The 24,374-nt window shown below is 38.0% G+C and overlaps 1 protein-coding gene across 1 annotated transcript; it reads left to right on the forward strand.

Moving 5' to 3' along the window:
- Positions 1 to 945: 945 nt before the first annotated feature.
- LOC149249779 (putative UPF0481 protein At3g02645) lies at positions 946 to 2,436 on the forward strand. Its single transcript, XM_089453470.1, has one exon. It carries the CDS (start codon positions 946 to 948, stop codon positions 2,434 to 2,436), a length of 1,491 nt encoding a protein of 496 aa, XP_089309596.1.
- The last annotated feature ends 21,938 nt before the right edge of the window (positions 2,437 to 24,374 follow it).

Raw genomic sequence — 24,374 nt, forward strand, 5'->3', positions numbered from 1 at the left:
GGCATGGCTTTCAACCCTCTGGTTCACAGTCGGGGTTTAACCATGTCTCTGTTCTTCTGCATGCGCTAGCAGTTAAGGTAATACCCCTACAGCCGGGTTCTGTTCCGTTCTTACGTTTCCTGTTCTGGGTCAAGTACCCCAGTTCATTGATTCTGAATCATAGTCATTGCAATTCTATTTATGCAACAGTAATAACGTTTGCTAATTCCAAGAAACTTTGTTTTATATATTACACAGTTAACTACAGATGCATTAAGGTTCAGTTTACTTACCTGGTCACTGTCGATACTGTAACTCCTTAGCAAGTCACCTGCAGATTTCTGTGCATAGCTTGTTATCCACCCATCCGTGAGACTTGTCCTCCGGGACCAGAGTCTCCCCCCAAGCTTCTCCTTGCCGGATCACTATCCTCAGCAAGACAGCACTTCGTGCTCGACTATCTGGTCCTTACCAGACTTAGTCCATTCGGGTTTTTTCTTCCCTTTTTCCTTCCTCTGCCTGTCTCTACAGCCCAGAGTTTTGTCAAAACCTCCCCTTTTCCCTGGAGACCCTTCCAGTTAGGGAAGGTAGTTATTTCCAGTTTTACTAACTAACTTTCTTTTCCGAGTTCCCTTCCGGGAGCTGCCAATACTTTCATGAGTATTTTCTTTTAAGCTTTTAAGCATTTTAGTGCACATGTAAAATTAAAAGAATACTCTTAAAGAAAAAGAAGAAGTCTTTCAATGTCATTCTAATTCAGTCTTTTACCCTAGTAAATTTAAATAATTACATATTCCCGGGGTCATCACAAACTCCATTGGGTTTGGAACATTCCTGCAACATAATGTTATATCTGTGCAGGCAGGCGGAATGAAAATTCAGGGGCAGTCCCAAAACATTCAGTGCTGCTTTCCTGTTTGCCTTTAGTGTTAACAGTTCAGTAGATTAGGTTGCGATAATCTGAGAATGGCGGCGGTAGTGAAAGAACCGCTAGGGTTTCGGAAGGAGTGGGTTGAACAAGTTCAAGATGTATTAAATAATAGAAAATCTCTGGAAAAGGCGGATAAGATTCCGCGCGTGGCTTCTCCTCTGTTGGATGCGAAACCAGAGGCGTACATACCACACTTCGTCTCTTTGGGGCCTTACCACCATTGGACGCTGGAGAAAAAGATTGCGGCCTCTTCTTCTGCAGGAGATAGTTACGAGTTTCGCGAGCTGAAGATGTCAACTGTGGAGGCGTACAAAGTCCAGTCGGCGGCTACATTTTTGCGCAATCGTGGCGAGAGCTTGGATGGTGTAATTAAAAAGATCAAAGAGATGCAGCAGAAAATTGAGGATTTCTATGACTGGAAAATTAGTAGGGGCGGTGAGTACCCTGAGCACTTCGCGCTTATGATGGCAATAGATTCATGCTTTCTGTTAGATTTCTTATCCAGTCAGTCTGGACCATCAGGCGATGGCAAGAAAAGGCTTGAAGTCTCTATAAAGTGTGACATTCTGAAGCTCGAGAACCAGATTCCGCTGTTTCTCTTGAGAAATGTGTTTGGCTCAGAAGAGATCGGTTTCAATGATATGTTGCAGAAGACGTACAAGAAGTTGTCTCCTTTCGATCAATTCGACATGTCAAATAATGATACCAAAACACAAAATAATGATGAACAGCATTCGATCAAGATACCTGAGACACAAAATAATGATCAACAGCATTTGCTTGGTTGCGTGCGCGCAGTAGTTTCGCCACTGGTACATGTGGAAGTGAAAGAGCAGGAAAAGCGGGCAGAGCACACTCGATTTCAAAGAGTGAAGCACAAACTCGAAAGGGTTGTTGGAGTGGTCTTCACTATTCTCAAAGTCAAGCATCCATACAGGGAAGGCCGCCACGATATTCTGAACTCATACAACGCGGGAGAATTAAAAAAGGGCGGCATTGAATTCAAATCCTTCTCCAGCAGGTCTGATCATATCCGATTCGACAAATACTGGGGCACGCTCTACCTTCCCCGGATCACCGTATCCGAAGTGCAGACGGAAGTGTTCTTTAGGAACATGCTTGCCTTGGAGTTAAATGACCCCACCCGTGGCGACGATCTGACGCATTATGTTGGGTTGATGGACTGCCTCATCGACACGGCCGAGGACGTTCGACTGCTCCGGGAATCTCAAGTCATTGATCGCGGAAGTCTGATGTTAACCGACCAGACCATAGCCGATATGTGGAATGGCATATGCCATCCCATCTTAACAGGCCACCTGGATCCTCCCCAGGATCTCAACGATGCACTCAAGGATGTGCTGATAAGGAAATATTACATGAGCAGATTTAACAAGCTGCTGTGGGAATTCTATTGGGACCATCTGTCTAAGCCAGGAAAGGGCGTAGCTCTGTTCGTTGGATTTCTCCTTCTCCTGTTGAGCATTGCACAGACCTTCTTTGCTTGGAAGGAATACAAGAATTAGAGTCTTTTTAGAAATAGTTGTTGAAGAAGAAATACTGTAATCAGAAAAAAGATGTTGCATTAGGAGCACTGCCGCTTGGTCGACAGATATGTGTATTTTTTTTTTCAATTCTAGAATAAGAAACATGGTATTTCAGGAATAGATTATGTTGCAGGGACTCTCCTGTTGTGGGAGATGCTCTAATTGAATGCTTATTAATAAGTTTTAGTAGAATTTGTTAGTGTGCACATAGTTCTTTTGTTCTTTTTTCAGTTGGCAATTAAGATTGGTATTGTTTGATTTTTTTTTCCTTCTAAGATTTTTTTTGATGTGAGGAAATTATGTTTAATATATCATTTTGATTTGAGGAAATTACGTTTAATATATCATTTTGATCTGAGGAAATTAAACTAATGACTTTTCATAATCACTTTTTATTTAAAGTTTTATGGACAAAAAGAGTTGTTTTAATAAAATATTGATAATAATTTCAATAATTTTTTTTTTTTTTGGAAATATGGTAATTTAAAAGTAAAAAATAGTGTAGTCAAAGTTGTTAGAAATGTTTTAATTGAATATTTATTAATAAATCTTAATTGAATTTATTAATGAGTAAATTGTTCTTTTATTTAATATAGAATTGATTTTGTACTTAGTCTGAAAAATAAATAAATAAACAAAAATTGATAAAATATTTAATAACTTTTGAGAAAATGTTTAAATTGAAATAACTCCTAAATGTAGTTTTGATGAATTTTGAAATTTAAAAAAATAAATGAATAATATTTTATTTGAAAAAAATATTTTTTTTGGTCTTATACACCATCAATCAAAAGATAAATGTAAAACACAGTAAATATAAAAAACACTTCAACAAATTTTTAATTTCAAACCAATAAATAATGATTAAATTTAAATATACCACCTCTTAACCAGATTGAAGCCATTAGGCCCATTGGAATTGAACCGTTTTGCCTTGTACATTCCTACCCGATTCACTGCCATCTACTCCCTTAAAGCTAAAGTAGGCTCATCTCTCAATGAGATTTTCATCACGCGTCTTCCCAAAGATGTCCAAACCTACCATATGCAAATGCTTTGTGTCGAAAGAAGATCATGAGTGCCCAAATAGTTTGGAATCTTCTGCAACAAGCATCTGAACAATTAAACTGTCGAGGGTAGATCAAATTTACAAAATACTGTTTTTTAAGTTGGGCCTTCCTTTTCAACCAAAGATTTTAACAATATTAGATCCATTGGAAAACCCTGTAAATGCAAGATGATTTGGTGCATAATTTGAAGAAAAACCTTCCTTTATATGTATGCAAGCTCTATGCAGATAAAGACTAATGGATATGCACAATATAAATAAAGATAAATGGCCGATGGTTAATAATATTTTATATTATTAACAAATTTATCAGGACAATTAATCGTTTCATATTTACTTTTTTAACCTTTTCAATTTTAAAATTAATTTAGAAATTTAAGTTGAAGTCACATAAATAATTTTGCTAAATAAAAAAACAAAATTATAAAATTATAAAGAAATGCATATATGTTTTTCAAGAAATATTTATTGTAATCTAAATTTTATTTCTCAATATTATTCAATAAATAAATGGAAAATCTATAATAAATTTGGTTTTTTCTTTTACATTAAAAAATAAAAAAAATTACTAAAAAATTACACAAATTAATTACATAATTGATCATTCCTTTGTCCTTTAATGTAATTAGTCTTCTCCCTTCAACCTTATATATTTCTATTAAAATTATGAGAAAGTTGCACACATTAATTATATAATTGATCATGAAAGTTGCACACATTAATTATATAATTGATCATTCCTTTGTCCTTCAATGTAACTAGTATTCTCCCTTCAGCCTTGTACATATCTATTTGGCATTCTTCTTGGGTGGTGTTAACTAGCCTTCTCCCTTCAGCCTTATATACATCTATTTGGTATTTTTGGGTGATATTGGGGTTATTGATAAACGAATATACAATATGAGGCTAGGATTTGTAGTACAAATTGTTTACACTTTAAAAGAAACAACATTAAAGAACCGAAAGATGACCGAAAGTGTCTATGGATTGTCCCTTAAATTCCAATTATAGATTTGTTGACTAAAACCTTTGGCACTAAACTCTTTCGCCAAATGCTTGATTATTCCTAAAGCTTACACTTTGAACAAAGCTATAACAACAATTCTGTTTCATGGACTTCTACAACAATTCTGTTTCATGGACTTCTATATAAGTAACAATAGGCTAGTATTGAAATAGTTGATTAAAAGCCAAATGGTTAGTACTGAAGTACAACAATGGGCTGTATTTTATTTTAAATAATTAATATATGTTTTTTTTAATGAGCATTATTAAATGTATTTTATTGCTATTGGGTTTGTGTGTAAAAGAAATGTGTGCCGCATAAATGATTTTTGAATAGTTTAGTTATGAATGTTGTATTTAATAATTATATTAAAAATCTGCGAGAATAAGTACATAGCAGTAAATTTTTTAGGTTTGATTGGTAATAAATGAAATAGATATTTTAAACACAAATTATTTGTTATTCTTAGAACATTCACATTTATTAATGCCTTTATGCTAGTTATTAACAAGATTAAATTTGGATGTTTGTTAATTTAGAAGAGTTTCTTAATATAATTTTTTTTTTTAAATGTGGTTCACGGGCACTCAATGAGTGGCCGCTAAGTCCACGTAGAGAAGCGGGGCAGTCTCACCCGAAGTGTGACGCCCTCGAGTCTCGGGCAGGCGTGCACGATGGGCGGGCGCCCCGTGCATGACAGCGGGTGCTCCTTGGCACGACGACGGGCAGTGCGACGAGCGGATGGGCGAACCTCCGACACTTGGGCGGACCCGACGATGGGCGGACCCGGCGATGGGCGGGTGACCCATGGGCGACCCGTGCACGGTGGGCGGGCGACCTGTGGGCGCGGTCACACTACAGGCAGGTGCGGTTATGCGAGGGACGGGCGCAGCAAATGCGACGACGAGCCGAGCGTAATGCGACGACGGGCCGAGCTGTGGTGCGACGTTATATGCGAGCCATGAGTGCGATGAAGAATTGTATATGCGACGAAAGGAAACACTTGTGTAAACCAAGCGTTGAGGCCTTATTGTATATACGATGAACCTATGTGTATATGCGGTGGTTTATAAGCCAAACCGATGTGTTAAAACGTGGTTTATGGGCGTGGAGTGGAGGATATGGGGGCCAGCCTTATGGCTGGACACCCCTCTCCAAACGAACAATAATACATGTAAAAACATATCATATGATGGCTTGTACGCATATACAAATATGTGGAATTAATTAAAATAAAATATAACATAATGTAATAATACGTGGGCTTCATATGTTAATTAGGGAGGTCGGCCATAAGTTAAGCAACCCCCTTGAAACATAAGGAAGCATGCGTATATATGGATGGAGGATGAGCTTCATTCTCATCATGGGACTTTGATTGTCTTCCTTCGCATAAGGACAAGAAAGAAGTGCGCATTCTTTAGGGGTAAAATGCGCATGCCTCATGCGCATTAGGAATAAAGGAAGTGCGCAATTGTTCTCGGTTGAAGGTTGGAAAGGAGGCCGTGTACAAGGAGGGTTTGTAGAGTAGATTTATGCGGGACTTAAAGGAGGAAGTCTTGTGCCTCGGTTGAGCAGCTTCCTGCCGAAAAGAAGTTGGCATATGTATTGTAAGGCTGTTCTATGCCTCGGTTATAAATCTTTCTAAGTGTTGGCCGTGGACTTTGCCCGGCACACTTGTACAATGTATTATTGAAGGTTTCATAATATATTATTATTTGGGCGGACTCGTTTGGGAGTTGCCCCTCCCATTCTACACGGTTGTTTGCAATTGTTATTTAGTTTAATTGCACATGAAAATGTTAAGAATGGTTTATGATGAATTATGAAGATTAATGCTTTCATATGGTTATAAGATAACGGTTAAAGCATGTTTATATCGGTTAAGGCGTAGTCCATGTGCACGAGTATTGAAAAAAAGAAAGTGTACGGTGGTGCCGCACCCCGCCAGACACGGTTGAAAGACTACCGTAGGCTTGGGGGCGTGACAGGTGGTATCAGAGCTCGGTCGGAGCTGGTGAGCAGGGTTGCTCGTGGAGACTTGAACAAGGTTCAAGTGTTGAAACATATCAGAGCAAAGGTTGCTCGTGGCAGTTGACAGGTGAAGATAAGGTCATGGAGAACAACCGAGGTCTTGTAACCTTGAAGATTTGTGGCAAAGATGTTCAAGCGTTGGCAAACACGGGTGGTTCATATAACCTTATATCAGCACGGTTAGTAGAAGAAGTGGGGCTGATATCTACTATGGAGAACTGGGAAATAACCTCGTGGAATTTGGCAGTAGGCTCGATACAAGAGGTACCTGTACAGATGGAAGGATGTAGAGGTCAGCTGGACTTCGTAGTAATAAATACAGATGGAATTGATGTGATGCTTGGACGAGAAGGACTTCTTCAAATCAGTCAGGCAATAGATGAAGTTGCAGACCAGGAAGAGGAAGTCATGATGACCGAAGATGTTGAAGACTTAACTATGATGGAGGTTAGACTTGAAGATAATCAAGCTAAGCCAGAATCATGCAGCTCATGGACATGGACAGACGAAGATACTCATATGGGAGGACCATGTGATGATGAGGATATGATGGAGGCCGAACTTGAGTTTAATCAAGTTGAACCAGGATCATACAGTTTGGCAGCATGGATGGACACTCACATGGAAGAATCACATGATGATGAGGACTCGATGGAGGCAGAACTTGAAGGTGATCAAGTTGAACCAGGATCGTGCAGCTTATCGACATGGATGGGTGAGGTCACTGATATGGAGGAGCCTCATATTGATAAGGTAAGTATGGATACTTGTGTTTCATTTGGACATTTGGTAGATGAATCATGTGTAGGAGTGGGCAAGATCAGCTTGCCTAAGCAAGGAGACATCTTACCATGGATGGAACCTTGTATGGAGAAGCAAGGGTTGTTACCTCCTGAAGGACTTGTTGAGGTTGCTTACTACCTTGAGATGGAAGGTGCAAGACCCCGAGACAAGGGTGGAACTTGATGAACATTATGGATGATTTGGATCATGCTTTGGCCACATGGCTAAGTGCCCGGCATGACTCATGGACAGATTGAAGGGCACACCCTTGGGTGGACTTCTCATGGCCGAGACCAAGAGATGATCTTGGTGGACTCTTTGGTGGAGGAGCTATGATGGAAGGGACTCGTGATGATGATGATATGGTTGGGTGACCGAGTTCACTAAATCGAAGATTGCAGCTTGGATGAGGATGACCGATGTTGTGATGTACTTGGTTGGACTACATGGGCAACAAAGTCATGGACATCAGGTTGGAGACTTGAGGATGGCACATTGCAGATGATGGAGCGGGCTTCATGGACCTGAATGGGGCACATCGAGAGTTGATGGAGTTGTGAGCAGCTATGGAGCATTCCTACTACATGGAGAGCTGAGGCATCTTCTGGGGACCTTTTGGCCGAGACTTGTATGCTTGCTGGAGTGTCGATTAGGGATGGGTTATGGAGCTCATGATGACATGAGATCATTGTGACTTTTGGGAGACTTCATACATGGTGGACTTAGAGGATTCGATGCATTGAGGAGCCGAGGTCAGGAGACTTTGATGCAGTATGGGATGCATACTTCCAGAGTACATGTATGGGCATGGCTTGGAAGGGTGACTTGATGTGGAGGATCGATATGAGACACTTTGGAGCGATGGAGTTACAATGATGATGCCTTGGTGGACGTACTTGGGCATGGGTTGAGCCGAGACTCAACCACTTTTCGCACATGATGATGTTGGGATAAATGTGACTAATCACTTGTAGCACATTGACACCAACACACCGTGGACAGCATGTTGCAGATGTGATGAATGGAGTTTTCATGGACCTGAGCATGGACTATGGGATGTTGTCGAGGACGACAACGATTTCCGGTGGAGGAGAGTGTGACGCCCTCGAGTCTCGGGCAGGCGTGCACGATGGGCGGGCGCCCTGTGCACGACGGCGGGTGCTCCTTGGCACGACGACGGGCAGTGCGACGAGCGGATGGGCGAACCTCCGACACTTGGGCAGACCCGACGATGGGCGGACCCGACGATGGGCGGGCGACCCATGGGTGACCCGTGCACGGTGGGCGGGCGACCTGTGGGCGCGGTCACACTACAGGCAGGTGCGGTTATGCGAGGGACGGGCGCAGCAAATGCGACGACGAGCCGAGCGTAATGCGACGATGGGCCAAGCTTTGGTGAGACGTTATATGCGAGCCATGAGTGCGACGAAGAATTGTATATGCGACGAAAGGAAACACTTGTGTAAACCAAGCGTTGAGGCCTTATTGTATATACGATGAACCTATGTGTATATGCGGTGGTTTATAAGCCAAACCGATGCGTTAAAACATGGTTTATGGGCGTGGAGTGGAGGATATGGGGGCCAGCCTTATGGCTGGACACCCCTCTCCAAACGAACAATAATACATGTAAAAACATATCATATGATGGCTTGTACGCATATACAAATATGTGGAATTAATTAAAATAAAATATAACATAATGTAATAATACGTGGGCTTCATATGTTAATTAGGGAGGTCGGCCATAAGTTAAGCAACCCCCTTGAAACATAAGGAAGCATGCGTATATATGGATGGAGGATGAGCTTCATTCTCATCATGGGACTTCGCTTGTCTTCCTTCGCATAAGGACAAGAAAGAAGTGCGCATTCTTTAGGGGTAAAATGCGCATGCCTCATGCGCATTAGGAATAAAGGAAGTGCGCAATTGTTCTCGGTTGAAGGTTGGAAAGGAGGCCGTGTACAAGGAGGGTTTGTAGAGCAGATTTATGCGGGACTTAAAGGAGGAAGTCTTGTGCCTCGGTTGAGCACCTTCCTGCCGAAAAGAAGTTGGCATATGTATTGTAAGGCTGTTCTATGCCTCGGTTATAAATCTTTCTAAGTGTTGGCTGTGGACTTTGCCCGGCACACTTGTACAATGTATTATTGAAGGTTTCATAATATATTATTATTTGGGCGGACTCGTTCGAGAGTTGCCCCTCCCATTCTACACGGTTGTTTGCAATTGTTATTTAGTTTAATTGCACATGAAAATGTTAAGAATGGTTTATGATGAATTATGAAGATTAATGCTTTCATATGGTTATAAGATAACGGTTAAAGCATGTTTATATTGGTTAAGGCGTAGTCCATGTGCACGAGTATTGAAAAAAAGAAAGTGTACTGTGGTGCCGCACCCCGCCAGACACGGTTGAAATACTACCGTAGGCTTGGGGGCGTGACACGAAGGGATCTGCCGGTCGGCCATATCAGGCCTAACCCCGAGGGCGTCGAGGAGATTTGACCCCGTGACCTCCCAACTGGGAAAGTCTTAGCAACGGAAACTCGACCATTTGAGCTATCCCTTGGGGTTAAGTTTCTTAATATAATTTAATAACAAATATAATTTAATTTTATATCACAATTTATTTTATTTTATTTAAAATTTAATTTAAAAATTATAAGTCTTAAAAATAAGAATTATTTAAATATTAATTTAATTTTGAGTTTATTTTATTTATAATTAATATTTTTATTTATAAAAAAACATGTAATTTTATTTATATAAGTAAAATTACACATTACATATGCAACCTCGCATTCTATAGGCTATATTTCCACTGAAAAAAATCCTGTGCAAAAAAAACTCCTTTCATCGTGAGTGCGTGCTTCCACCCATTTTCAAAAACAAAAAAATTTCCACAAATATGTTCTTCAACTTTTTACATCATATTAAACATAGAAAATATTAAAAAAAATAAATACTTATATCAATCAGAATGGTCAAGATAATGTTTTTATTGTTTCCCTTATTTATGATGTGACACTTTGTAACCACCTCACCCCATATTTACCCACTTTAACCTATTCACCAGGGTAAAAATGAGATGAGAGTTACTATGCAAGACTTGATTTTCAAGATGCACTTATGGAAAATGGGGTCCACATGTAGATAACTGACTATAAATACCCTGTAACACATGATCACACTGTTATCAGCCTAACTTGACCCAAGAATATTTCTTTTTAGTTTCTTTTCCTTAATTTAACAGAACTTTCTATTTTTGACATTTTTATTTTTATTTTTTTATTTTTTATTTACTATTATTATTATTATTATTATTTTATTATTATTTTTATTTTTATTTTATTTTATTTATTTATTTATTATTATTATTTTTCTTCTGGTTCTAATTTTTTTACACCATTTTGAGGACCCAAACAACATTTCTAGCAAAACAGGGAGACCGCAAAAGTGTCAAAATTTATTCTATTGTCGATTTCCTTGACCTCCTTATGAAGATCTTTAAAATGAGGTATTATGATAGTCAAATGAAGATCATATGCCAAAGTTACAACTCGAGAAAGATGGAGGTCCAAGTTATTCATTTATACAATCACTTTGTGTACATAGTACATGTAGGTTGTAAATACATATCTATTTACTATCAAGAAGGCTTTATGCCTTCTCCACATAAGCGTAACAACCCTTATTAGTCCATACATTCATCGACCAATCAATAACTAAACAATTCATGATAAGAGCCATAGATGGTACACATCATATAACCAACATATAACCAGGAATAACCAACATAAGAATCATGACAACTCAACTATAATATCACCAATAAAATCACTAAAAGTATACAGGAATCGCTGTAGAAGAATAACTCTTATTAATATATGAAAATACCAACCAAGTCAGAGACTCCAACATACCACGTGACCATAGATTGGGCTGAACCAAATCTCTCCTTCAAGAAATCACCATCGCACCATATTCCAAGAATGAATGTGGGATCTCATGGAATAAACCAAGACAAAACCAAACCAAGGTTTCCAAAATCCAAACCACCTCAACCCTCAACCAACAATTCCACCTCACGGTCGAACATTGCTAGTAGTAATTAGATTAGTCTCTACCCAAACCATCGAGGGTTCCAACAACTAGTAACTCAACCCATAGCCTTCCAGGGTTCCAAAGCATTTGTCCAACCTAGCTCTAGGGAGTAATAACTTAACCCAACAAGGGCTCTAGAGTGTTTGTCCCAACCCAGGCTTCAAGAGTAGTAACTCAACCCAAGTTGTTCGAGGGCTTCCAGGGCATTTGTTCCAACCCAAAGCCATAAGGAATTATGAGTACCAATCAAAAAACAATCAAGTGGAAAAACCCATAATGCCATGGCTATCCAAAAAATGACAAGGAAAGGCTTAAAAAACTGTCAATCTAGACAATCCTCCATGCTAATGACAACAGATAACCACATAATCATATGAATATACCATGCATCCATAAATAAGCAAGGAAATCACACATGCAACCTGTTACATGCAAAGCAATCCAGTTGTAGCCACTGATCCACCTATTCCCTTGTGCTTTCTTGCTTTCCTTTTCCTTCTTTCCCCAATCCAAGTGAATGCTAGAGTGCTCCAAGCATGCTCCAAGAATGATCTAAGGGTGCAAGATTATGAGAGGAAGAGAAAATAGAAGAGAGCTCCTAAACTAAACTAACAAAAAGCTAGCAATTGATTTTCAGAAGCCTTTTTATCATTGAGGCCTCTATTTTCTTCATTTTCCTTCATTTTTCCTCACATGAAAATCTGTGTCGCTTCACCTTCCTTTTCTCCTATTCTCCTTTATTTCACAAATAAAAAGCCATTTATTATCACTTTTCCTTTGCCAATGCCTTTTCCAATTTCCCTAGCCATTAGATAATCACCAGTGATACCCATCACTATGTTTCTCCCAACATTAATCTTGGAATACATGTCCCATGACCTTGGTCTTATTTTTTATTTACATGCAAAATCAACTAGGGGTTGTTATAGCCTTCACACAAGTCTCTATCTTGGTCTAGTCCAATATTTTAAAGGGCATCTCCTATTGTGTTATGGTACTTGTAAATATGATGGAAATAGATATGAGTAAAATGTGTTATCAACTCTTGTATCTTTTCAAATATTGGGGCAAGGTTGTGGTTGTTAACTCTGGAAATTCCATTCACCCATTTCCATTTACCTATTTTATTACATTATGTGAGTCACCACAGACATGTAGTGTAGGAATGTTCTTGGAGATGGTAATATGGAGCAATAGTTTTAGTGCAAAAATTTCAACATAGTTGTTTGATGCAATACCCTTGTTTATATAGAAGGAGATATAAGTATTTCTAGACAGATGTAATAATCCACCTACTCCACCAATCGAGGGGGTTCCTTGAGATGCCCCATTGAAAATGCCCATGATGATTCCAATTAGATACCAAGGTTGTGAGAATGTTGAGTGGGGAAATATTGGAGTTTGCTAGCTATGGAGTTGGTGATAGAGAGGTTGTGAATGGTGATATTTATTGGGAACATGTCTTTATTGTTGAAGATAGAAACATTTATTTCCAACGATACTACTCAAGCCACGATGACTATGACAACTTTATATTGGAAATTTATTTGAGAAGCAAGCCACAAGGAGAGACATTAAATGATACTTGACACATTATAGTGAAGGAGAGTTCCTTCCAACTCACAAATGTCCCACCAAAAAATAGCTGTGAAGGGACAAGAGATAAAAATATGGTTTATGGTTTCTAGATTCTTGAAGTAGAGGGGACATATATATAGGCCATAAAAATAATGTTTTTGGAGGTTGTCCCACGTATGGGCTTTGTTTCTTAGAAGTATCCACATGGAAAGTTATGCCTTTGGAGGACATGTTAACTTCCAGGGTTATTTGTTCCACCAAAGTTGGTCCCCTCTAGGATCATCCATTGCTAAGCTTCAGTAACCATGTTTTGTAGAATAAGACCCATAAGGGTTATGATTCCATATCAATAAGTACGAAAAATCAAAGAGAGATATATGAGAGTGTCGAAGGGAATTTATGCACTTGTTCCAATGGTTTCTATATTCCACATCCAACCCCAATTCTTGAAAAGAAAACTAGGCATGTTGTCTGCGCAAATAGTTGTAATAAAATAATTGGTTTAGGGTGAAGAAGCCATCTGAATTAAGGGAGGGACATAGAACATGGTCTTGTTGAAAATTAACCCAAGGATAAATTCTGATTTGGAAGTAGGACCCGTTGCCTTCTTTCTACCAGATAAATTTTCCTATGAGGAGAAAGGCCTTAATGATGGTTTTCCAAACAATGGACCCATTCTTTGTCGTTTTTCTGGGATATTGAATCCAATCAATAATTAGTGGCTAGTGGATCTATGCATTTTTTATGATGGTTTGTGTGCCCTAGAGACCTGTCTCTTATAGGAGCTTCTAAACCCCTTTTGTAGCAAGGGTATTTGAGAACCATAAAGGGTTTTCCAATCCCCACCCCTTGGAATTTTGGGGTAGCAATGTTGTTCCAAGATGAAAGCACATATGTTTTTCCGCTCATGTCTCGCCCATAGGTGCTGAGAGGCATGCTATCTAATTTTGTGTAAGATTCTAGATGGGATCCAAGAGAGAATCCCATTATAATGGAATTGCTTGAAGGACACATTTACATAGGGTAAATCTTCTAGCTCAAGAGAGCCACATTTTGCACCAAATTCTAATTCTCTTTTCAATGTTTTATAGTATCTAGTGCTAATGTATTTTCTAATAGTTGCTTTTGTTGAGCTTGAAACCTAAATATTTTAGGCCAATATAAATATCCTATATATGGGAATTTAAGAGATATTCAATTTTGTGTTCTATGGTTTTCCTGATGCCCTAGTAGTATAAGGAGGTTTTTTCCATGTTTATTTGCATTCTCATTGCCAGCCACAAGGAGACCATAAGTGTTTTTAAATTTCGAAGATGCTCTAAATTTCCATTTGAAAGGTGAGAACGTCATCCACAAATAGTATATAAATTAGAGAGTAGTGGCCTAAGATAGTATTTCCTTTATAAGATGACTTATTTTTTGCATTGTGATGAGTTTCCTCAGACCTTTAGCCACTAGGAGGAAAATAAGTTGGGGTGATGGAAATCCTTCTCGAATTCCTCGATCCACACATAATAAAGGTGAGGTTACTCCATTAATCAAAAGAGTAATTGAGGTCATGGAGATAAAATTTAATATCCAACTGACAAAGGAATGACAAAAAATGAGGTGTGTGAGTAGGTGTCTAAGCTATAGTTAGTTAACTCTGTCAAAGGATTTTGATAAATTGAATTTGAATAAAACAATGTGTTATATTCTATATAATAATCTCATTGAATAAATCTCAATAGGCCCAACATCTATAATATTTCTTTTGAACAACTCAAGTGATCCTCCCCATTGCACTACTATGTATACCAGCTATCTCAACATATACTATCTAAATATCATTATTGCTTAAATATTTAATAACAATTTAAGATACAACTGTCTTTATTTAAGAATCCATTATTTTTGTCATTTGCATAACTTTGTCTTCTTAGTAGAGTCTCTCCATAGTCCACCCAAGGAAGCATTTTCCATCACCAATATTACTTTGTTGCATTCTCCTCGATCCAAGATGACTATACCACTTAATCTCTTGTTATGCTCAACATTTGATCCTGATTTTACTTCACATTAATGTTTGATAAAACTTGCACTTTGTAGGAGATTCAATAAGATTTAAAATATTAAGTCATCCCATTTTCTCTCAAGGATGATAGCCACATATCAATTTTAACCTTTTAAATGGCTATAATTTGTCTTTATAACCTCATCACAATCTCATAAAATTCATCTCCTCTCCTGAGGAATTTTCTCTTGCTCTCACATAACATTAGGAAATTCATCCCTTAGCCTACTTTTTTGGTCTCCATGCTCATTTATGTGAAATTCTTGCACCTATGAAAGAACACATTTCACATTAATACCTTAGCTTATTTCTTATATAAAGGACATCACTAACATGTCCTTCCAATAGCTAACATAACTGGTACAGACTTTTCATGGGTTTCCCTTTTAATTTCAAATCCTCTCCAAGGCCTTGCCATTTCTTAAACGGATATTTACGCAGGAACTTCTACCAATAGGACTTCCTCTTCCACAAGGAAATATGATATAAATATAATATTCATACTTAATTTTCAAGAGAACACTTTTAACATATTCAAGGAGATTATTATCTCCATTAGGTACAAACCTTAAACAAATATCAACATACAACAATCATACCTTGTTTGAGGTAGGATCTACTTATTTATTCAATCTTATACTAGCATTCATGCCATTTATCATTCATCCACACATTATGCATTATTCTAGGTACTTAAGATACCTTTATGTATGCATTGCATATCTCCATAGAAGCAAATACATATATCCATATGCATAATCTCACATAAAATTCCCTACTTAGATTTGAGATGAATTGGATTTTGTAGGAGTTCACCTCCTTGCTTAGTCATTCCATAACTGACATTATGACTCTCTATTCCAAGAGATTTATTTTTCATGTACTTTCTCTTATGAGCACTATGTGCATCATGACCTTTAACTAAGGAAAACCATGTAATGTGAAATATTCCATTATAAAATACAAGAAATCCAATGCTTTCTCCTTAACTCAGTCGATCCATGCATCTATCCTAATGTGTTCAGCCTAAAAATGTGCACACACACTACTTTCTAAGATTATCACAATGGAATTCATATTCCATGCTATACAACATCCCTTATTCTTTCTATTCAAGGCACCATGCCTTAGCCATCTATGTGACTTATCCTAGATCTAGAAACAAGGCCCTTTAACTTAAGCCTTTTCATTTTCGCACATACAATACAAGTTACATTCCATATTCTAGCATCAAAATACCAAATTTGGCCATTCATGCTTTTATCATTAACCAAACATTCCATCCTAATCGGAATATTTTTTATAGCCACATAATTGTAGGTTTCAAAGCTATATAGTTAATTAATTGTTAATAAAACATAAAATATGTAGTGGAAAACACACACATGCATTAACACAAAGATTTTACCTTGGAAACCAAAATTGGGAAAACCAAAAATATTTTTTAGTTTACTCTTCTTTGTAGTATTACAATACAACTAATATATCTCGTGACATCCATAAACCACCAATTCATTTATCTTGTATTAAAATACAACCATAGTTACTTAATTGAAACTACAAAACCATGGGCTCCACCATGCACAACAAAAGTACTATAGGTGAAAACGATGTACCAAAAATCACCCAAAATGGATGAAAAAACTACCCAAAATATTCTTTTCAAGGTAGCTTCCCTTGAACACCCATGTAGAGGGTCTTTTGCCCCTCTATGAATTCCCTGGACAAGGAGGGGGTGGGGGTACCATCCCCCATGAAACCCTCAATGTGTCTGGCGTAACGTACAACATATAAGGGTAGTTTTGTAAAGAACATAACACATACCCAACATACTCCCACTTGTTGTTTTTTTTGCACATAGGGGGTTGTAGGAGTACATGGTCAACAATTCAGGGCAATAATTCCCATTATTTATCTACACTATGAGAACTTCTTAGTGCTCACAATTTTTGTTAATGAATCTACAACATTCTTCGAAGTGTTCACCTTCACTTCTTTTCTTCAAACATATTTCTCAAAAATTGCTACTAAAAATCAATATGATTTGTCTCATAATTATACATTAGGTTATTTGTTAGGAATATTTCACTCTAACTATCAAAATCTATCTTCACAACCCATTGTACCAACCCAATGACAAGACACAAACTCTATAACCATAATGATTCCTTATTTGCATGAGTGGATACCATGTAATCAATTTGCAATTAATGGTCCCACTATATATTGTCTCTTTCACATTCAATTGATTTCTCCTCCAAATATATTAAGCACATGCCCAATTATAGATCTTCTATGATTCAGATCCCCATCCCAATCTGCATTAAAAAACCATGTGCACATGTCTAATTCTCTATCCAATATTGGTCTTACTTGGTAGAAAAATCGATAGTCAGTTGTGCCACACAAATACATGAAAACCATACTTACTATTTTCCAATTCTCCTTCCCTAGTTTTGACATATAGCCACACAATACTCTCATTACATGTGCAATCTCCACTCTAGTACAAACCATTACATAGGTCACACTTCTAGCTGCATTGGATTATGGAATATGAGACATCTTCTCTACATGTTCCAGTGTCTTGGGACACTAACCTACATATAACTTTATACCTATAAGAATAAGAACATTTATCGATTTACATTACTGCATATAAAACCTGTATAATATTGTCTTGACATACTTCCTCTTATTTAACTAGAGTTTCCTATTTGTGTGATCTCTTCTAATTTTCAAGCTAAAATTGGAATTTGTAGCATCAATATTCTTCATGTCAAATCTATAGGACAACTGAGATTTAACTTCCTAAATGATTTCCAGGTCATTTCCAATCGGAAACATATCATCCACTTACAAGATAAAATAAATAAATTGATCATCAACTAATTAGAAACCAAGTCCCATATATAAGTATCAAAATTTTGATACACACAACCATTTAAAATTATGTTATCCACATCAATCTCTGAGATGAAAATAAGTCATTTCTTAAACTGGTTAAGTAGAATGAAGAAGAAACAAGTTCTTCAAAGTTTGTTAAAAATAACATAGGATATTATAATCATGTTGAGATTTATGCTCTCACCCAAACAAGCATGAATATAGGAAAGCTTCTAGAGAAGAAAAATAAAACCTTTAAAATTTGAAATAAAATATAAAGCATCAATATTTGAAGGCCTTAGTAAAGGAGAATAAGGAATTAAAACAAGTGCTTGAATTTGTTCAAAAGGAAAGACAAGTGTGTTCACAAGAAAAACTTTTAGAACATATGCAAAGGCTCTAGAATAAACAAGAAAACGATACAAATAAACAAAATAAAGAAAGCGAGATTATGATGCAAGAAGGCATGAAAAAATAATATTTTTGTGTCGAGTGGTTCTCTCCAACTTAGTATGGAAGGGATGTTGTAATGTACTATTATGCTATCTAAATATTTTCACTCAGTCAAATAAAATAATAAAAATAAAATGATATAATATATGTGCGTGTGTGTGTGTGTGTATCAAACCAACCTATATCCATCTTAACTTTGGATCTATCAAGTGTTAAGAGGGATCAAATCTCTTGATGTGCAAACCTTTCCTCTAGTTTTTCACTCAAAAAATAGGTTTGCACCTTGAGATATTTGATCCCTCTCTGTGCTTGATAGATCTAGAGTTAAGATGGATCTAGGCTGATACATAATCAAAATAGAAGCTAGAAATTGATCTTATGAAGGGACAAAATATTATATTCAACTTTGGTTATACCTAGATGAATACCCACCATATCCTATAAACTTCATGATATATATAGGATGCCAATATAACTTGGAAAAATGATTTTCTCTCCTTTTATATTACTGGAGAGAAATGAAATGAGGGACATCCATTGATGGATTAATAGTCCTACCATAAGGTAAAGTCAAATACCTTCCAATTTCAATCCAAAGTATTGTAGGCACCATTTCATTTCATTGAATAGATTTTATTTTTGATGACTTCATACATGCTTATGATTTTCTAGAAAAGGTTATTCCTATCACCATAGATTCTATGGATATGTTAATAAAAATAGACATAGTTGGAAACCAAGTCGCTTGTCCAATGTCCTATTTAGCTATATGTAGATGTCTTATGAAAATTAAAGAGATATAATTGAAACCACTTAGCACTCATGAATTATTTAAAGTAAAAATGGTTGTATCCTATTCAAAAGGCCTTAAATAAAAGACTGTTTTTTCAATATCATAGGACCTCACTAAACATTGCACTTCTAAGTCACCAAATCTATTTTGGACTAGATAAAAGCAATGTGTTTCTCTCCTATTTAAATATTTTTTTATCCCTTTTCACCAAAAGAAATTAACTATACTAGTGAGTCATATAGAGACCAATTTGAGTCAAGAAGAGATTTCTAAGATTTTAGAGAAACGTCTCATAGAACCCTTAAAGAGCTCACAGGATTTTCAAAAATTCTATGTAAACAATCACTTAGAAATGAAAAGGGGCAAACCTGGAATAATTGTAAGTTATAATCCTCTTAATGCATTCATGCAACCCTTGAAGCACCCTTTTTCAAACAAGTCATCATATCTTTCGAATATTAAAGGATGGACAAATTTTTAACAAGTTTGACCTAATTTTTTTCTACTTTCATATTACCTAACTAAAAAATATACAATAACACTCATAGTACCTCTTGTTCAATATCAATTGTGAGTCATTCCCTTTGGCCTTAATAATGAACCTTGTGAGTTCCAAATGAGAATGCAGGACATGTTTCAAAATTATCTTTGAGTAATAATTTCTCACTATAGATCAACATATTATGCAATATACTAAAGAAAAATACAAGATCTCCTTCTACAACAAAATTGCAGAAGCTTAATCGATTTTGAGCAAGATCAAATAGAACGCATTTAATTGAGAATGAGAAAGCAATCACACATGAACATAGAATTACTCTGGGGAAAGCCTTAGCTAAAAAACCCGATCTCTATATTATCATACAAGTGGAAAGATGTTCAAATTACACAAAGCATCAGCTCACAAGCTATCCTGCTCTCAGTACAATCCAACAATTCAGCTCACAGACTGAATAGACACAAGATATGCCTTCCCTCAGCCCTCCAAGCCTCCTATTTCCTTGCACAGATTTCCTTGGGGTCCAATGCTGCCACCTGTGTAAATTGGCCTCATCACACACTCATCAAACCCAAAAGTAACTACACAATCTCCAAGGAATGAATTCCTTCTGCATGCAAGAGATATCCTCCATGGAATATTCCTACAACTGATAGTACACTATCCCATCATCTGATCTCAACTGGGTCTTTGTCTGAACTGACATGCATGAGTTATTTATGAGAGAATATCCAATTATCCGAAGTGCAGCAGTTACATGCATGCATGCATTAACTAACTGAACTCACAATTAATTCAACAACCTATTTGAACTAATCTAACTAGACTTAACTCAGTTAACTGAGCTAACTAATTACAACTCAAAATACAACTCATCCTGATCTCCTTTAATCAAGGGATAACTTCCTCAATCAATGGAGAAATTGTTGCATGTCTTCACATAGACTTCATGTATGATTTCCTACAACTAATTAACTCAAGATGAATTAATTAATTATTTTACAAACAGGTGCGAAGATAAAATTCAAATTTTAATTCACAATTTTAGTTTAGGGACTAACTAAAATTGGAATGTATCCCGAATTGATATTTATAGCAGTGCTATTTTTAGCATTTCTTATTGTTATTTTCAGCATTCCCTCTAAACAAGAAAGGGATTATCAGTCACCCCAATCTTGTCTTTCTGGAACTCAAACTTTCATTTTGATAATGCCTTAGTCAAAATATCTGCATCCTGTTCCTCGGTTGAAACATACAACAACTACATGATCCTCTTCACCACATAGTCTCGAAGATGATGGTACTGGATATCAATGTGCTTGGACCTATCATGAAATACTAGATTCTCAAAGAGTTTGATACAACTCTGATTATCGCAGTAGATCATAGTTGGATCCATCCTCTGACCAAACAATCCCACTAGAATCTTCTGCATCCAAATGGCCTCACATGCTGCTTGACTGGTAGCCATGTATTCAGCCTCTGTTGAGCTAAGTGCAACTGACCTCTGTTTCCTGCTGTACCAGGAAACTGCATCTAAACCAAGGTTGAAGATTCCTCTAGAAGTTCTCTTCTGGTCTGATGGACTCCCTACCCAATCTGCATCTGTGAAGCCCTAAAGCTTCACTCCCTCTGTCTATCTCTACGACAATCCATACTGAGATGTGCCTCTGAGGTATCTTAGCACGTGCTTCACTGCCTTCAAAAACAGGTTGGTAGGCTGAACCATAGCTTGACTTAGCTGGTTCACTGCAAAGCATAAGTCTAGTCGTGTGTTCACTAGATACATTAGTGAAACCACAAGCTGCTGATAAATAGTAGTAGCTACTACCTTACCTGAAGTAGCATCCTCATTACTCTAGTTCCCAGCCAGAGGAGTCTGCATGGGCTTGCACTTCTCCATGTGGAAGTGCCTGAGTATCTCATTGGCATACTTTCCTTGAGACATAAATACTTCCCCATCTTTTTGCCACACCTCCATGCCTAGAAAGTAGTGCATACAACCCATGTCTTTCATCTCAAACTCTCTTGCAAGGTCCTCCTTACAAGACTTGATCAACTAATCATCACTTGTCAAAATCAAATCATTGACATAAAAAACAATGATCAATGGCTTACCTTCTACCATGATGTGGTAAAGGTTCACATCTGCTTCGCTCTTGGTGAAGCCCAACCCGGTGAAATAACTGTTGATCCTAGCGTACCAAGCACGAGGTGCTTACTTTAGCCCGTACAAATCCCTTTTGAGTCAGCACACATGCGACTCATGATCGAAGGTCTGAAAACCTTCCGACTGCTCAATGTACACCTCTTCCTCAATCTTCCCATTGAGGAACGCTGTCTTCACATCCATCTGATGGATCTTCCAACCCATCTGAGCTGATAGTGCCAACATCGATATGATAGATGAGTACCTTTCGATAGGAGCAAAGGTCTCATTGTAGTCGATCCCCTTAACCTGTGAGAAACCATGGGCAACAAACCTTGCCTTATGTTTCTCAACACTGCCATCAACTACCTGTTTTACTTTTTAAAGCCATCTCGAACTCACCACTGACTTGTCCTGAGGTCTTGGGACAACATCCCACACACTGTTCCAAATGATAGAGTCGTACTCCTCTACCATTGCATCAACCCAGACCGGTTGCTGCATTGAATCCTTGAATGAAGAAGGTTCAGAATCTACACACTGCCCAACCAGGGCCATGTAACCAGTGTACCGCTCGGGTGACCTCCTCTGTCTGCGCTGAGAATATGGTTGTCCCAAATTCTCTCGCGCATCCATCATCAACCTGTTAGCTTCCCTTGAGCATTTCCGCCCATCTCTGGAAGACTCAACATGAGTGGATGTCTCCACTCCCCTACATGAGGCTACTCTGCATCAATTTGAGGCTCCTCTCCCTTAGGAACTAAAAGTTCCTCCTCTACATGCAACTTGAGCTCCCTCTCAAGTGATACTCACATGGCTTTCTGCTCGTTGAACTTCAGATCTCTACGTACCACTGTCCTCTGACTGGTAGGCAGGAACAATCGATAGTTGTGGAGTGTATCAGTGTACCCCACAAGTATCCCCAACTCAGTTGTTGGATCTAGCTTCTTCTAGGCATCTTTGGTCACATGGCAATAAACCGATGATCTAAAGATCCCGAAGTGACTCACATCTGGTCGCTTCTCGGAAAAGGCCTCCATAGGGGTCTTCATTCCCAGTATACGGTGCGGGCTTTAGTTCTGCAAGTATACTGTTGTATTACATGCCTCATCTCTCAAATGAAGTGGTAGGATTTGGTCATGCAACATCGCTCGAGCTACTCCCACAATCGATATGTTCTTCCTTTCAGCCACCACATTCTACTGTGGGTTATGGGGTGTCGTCAACTCCCGTTTAATTCCTTTTGTAGTGCAGAAGTCCTTAAAATGTTGGGAGACATAATCTCCACCATTGTCACTACGCAAGGCTTTTATTTTCTTTCCAAATTCTTTCTCTACCAAGGCTTTAAACTCACAAAACCTCAAGAAGGTCTAATCCTTCTTTTGCATAAAGTAGATCCAACATCTACGAGAAAAACCATTAATAAAAATAACATAGTACCTTTGTTTAGTAATGGAGGCTGTAGAGAATGGTCCACAAACATTTGTGTGAACTCGCTCCAAGATTGCTCCATCTCTACTGTCTCGATCCTGAAAGGAAGATTTCGCATACTTACGCAAGGTACAACCTTTACATGTATTTGTATGGTCGAGTTTTCCCTTGGGAAGTCTGGTATAAATCTGCTACATGATCTTCAAGGCCCCATGGTGCAAGTGGCCCAATATTCTATGCCATAGCTCGCCAACATCTTGGCTTTGCACCACCTCTGCTTTGGAACTCAATGCAGCACAGTCGTCTACCTCTAGCTTGTAGATATTCTTTACTCGAATCCTAATCCTCTTGGTCTACCCAGTACCAATATGCCTCAGGAATACCTTTCCTTTACTAAAGACTACATCATAGCCTTTATCTTCTAGCATAACAACAGACACAAGATTCTTCTTCAGACCCGGTACATACTTTACATCAGCCAGGGTGAGAGGAGATCCATGCTTCCTCTGAAACAGAACCGTACCTTGACCTCAAACACAGTACTTTCCATCAGCATCCATCTCGATTTGCATTTGGAGATCCTTCTCCTCCAGGGTACTGAAAATATTCTTATCGTTGGACATGTGTAAAGAGGGTCCACTGTGCAGGTACCAAACACATCCCACCATGGATGAAACCATGCATGCGATGAGAGAGAAATCCAACTCGAACTATGAGGCCAGTGCATCACCGTCTAATCCCTTCGAGGATCCCTTCTTGGATTTCTTCTATGGACAATTTGTAGCATAATGGCCCACCTCATGACAATGAAAGCATCGCACTTTCGATTTGTCAAAATTCTTCCCACCATGGGAAGAACTGAATTTGGGATGGGACGCCTTCCCTTTCCTTTTCCTCGCCTTACTCACTAAGGCTATATTTTCTTCATCATCTTGCTTCGATGAAGATCCATCTCTGGTGCTTCTTCTTATCTCCTCCTGCATCAGATCCGATCAAAGTCGTTCCCAATCTAGTAGTTTTTGTCTTCCATTTACCGAGTCTTGGTAGCTATGCCAGCTCTTAGGAAGACCAAGGAGAGC

Source organism: Pinus tabuliformis, chromosome 7 (assembly GCF_031772625.1).
Source record: "Pinus tabuliformis cultivar Carrire ecotype Pingquan chromosome 7, CPIR1, whole genome shotgun sequence".
In the NCBI taxonomy this organism is placed as follows: Eukaryota; Viridiplantae; Streptophyta; class Pinopsida; order Pinales; family Pinaceae; genus Pinus; species Pinus tabuliformis.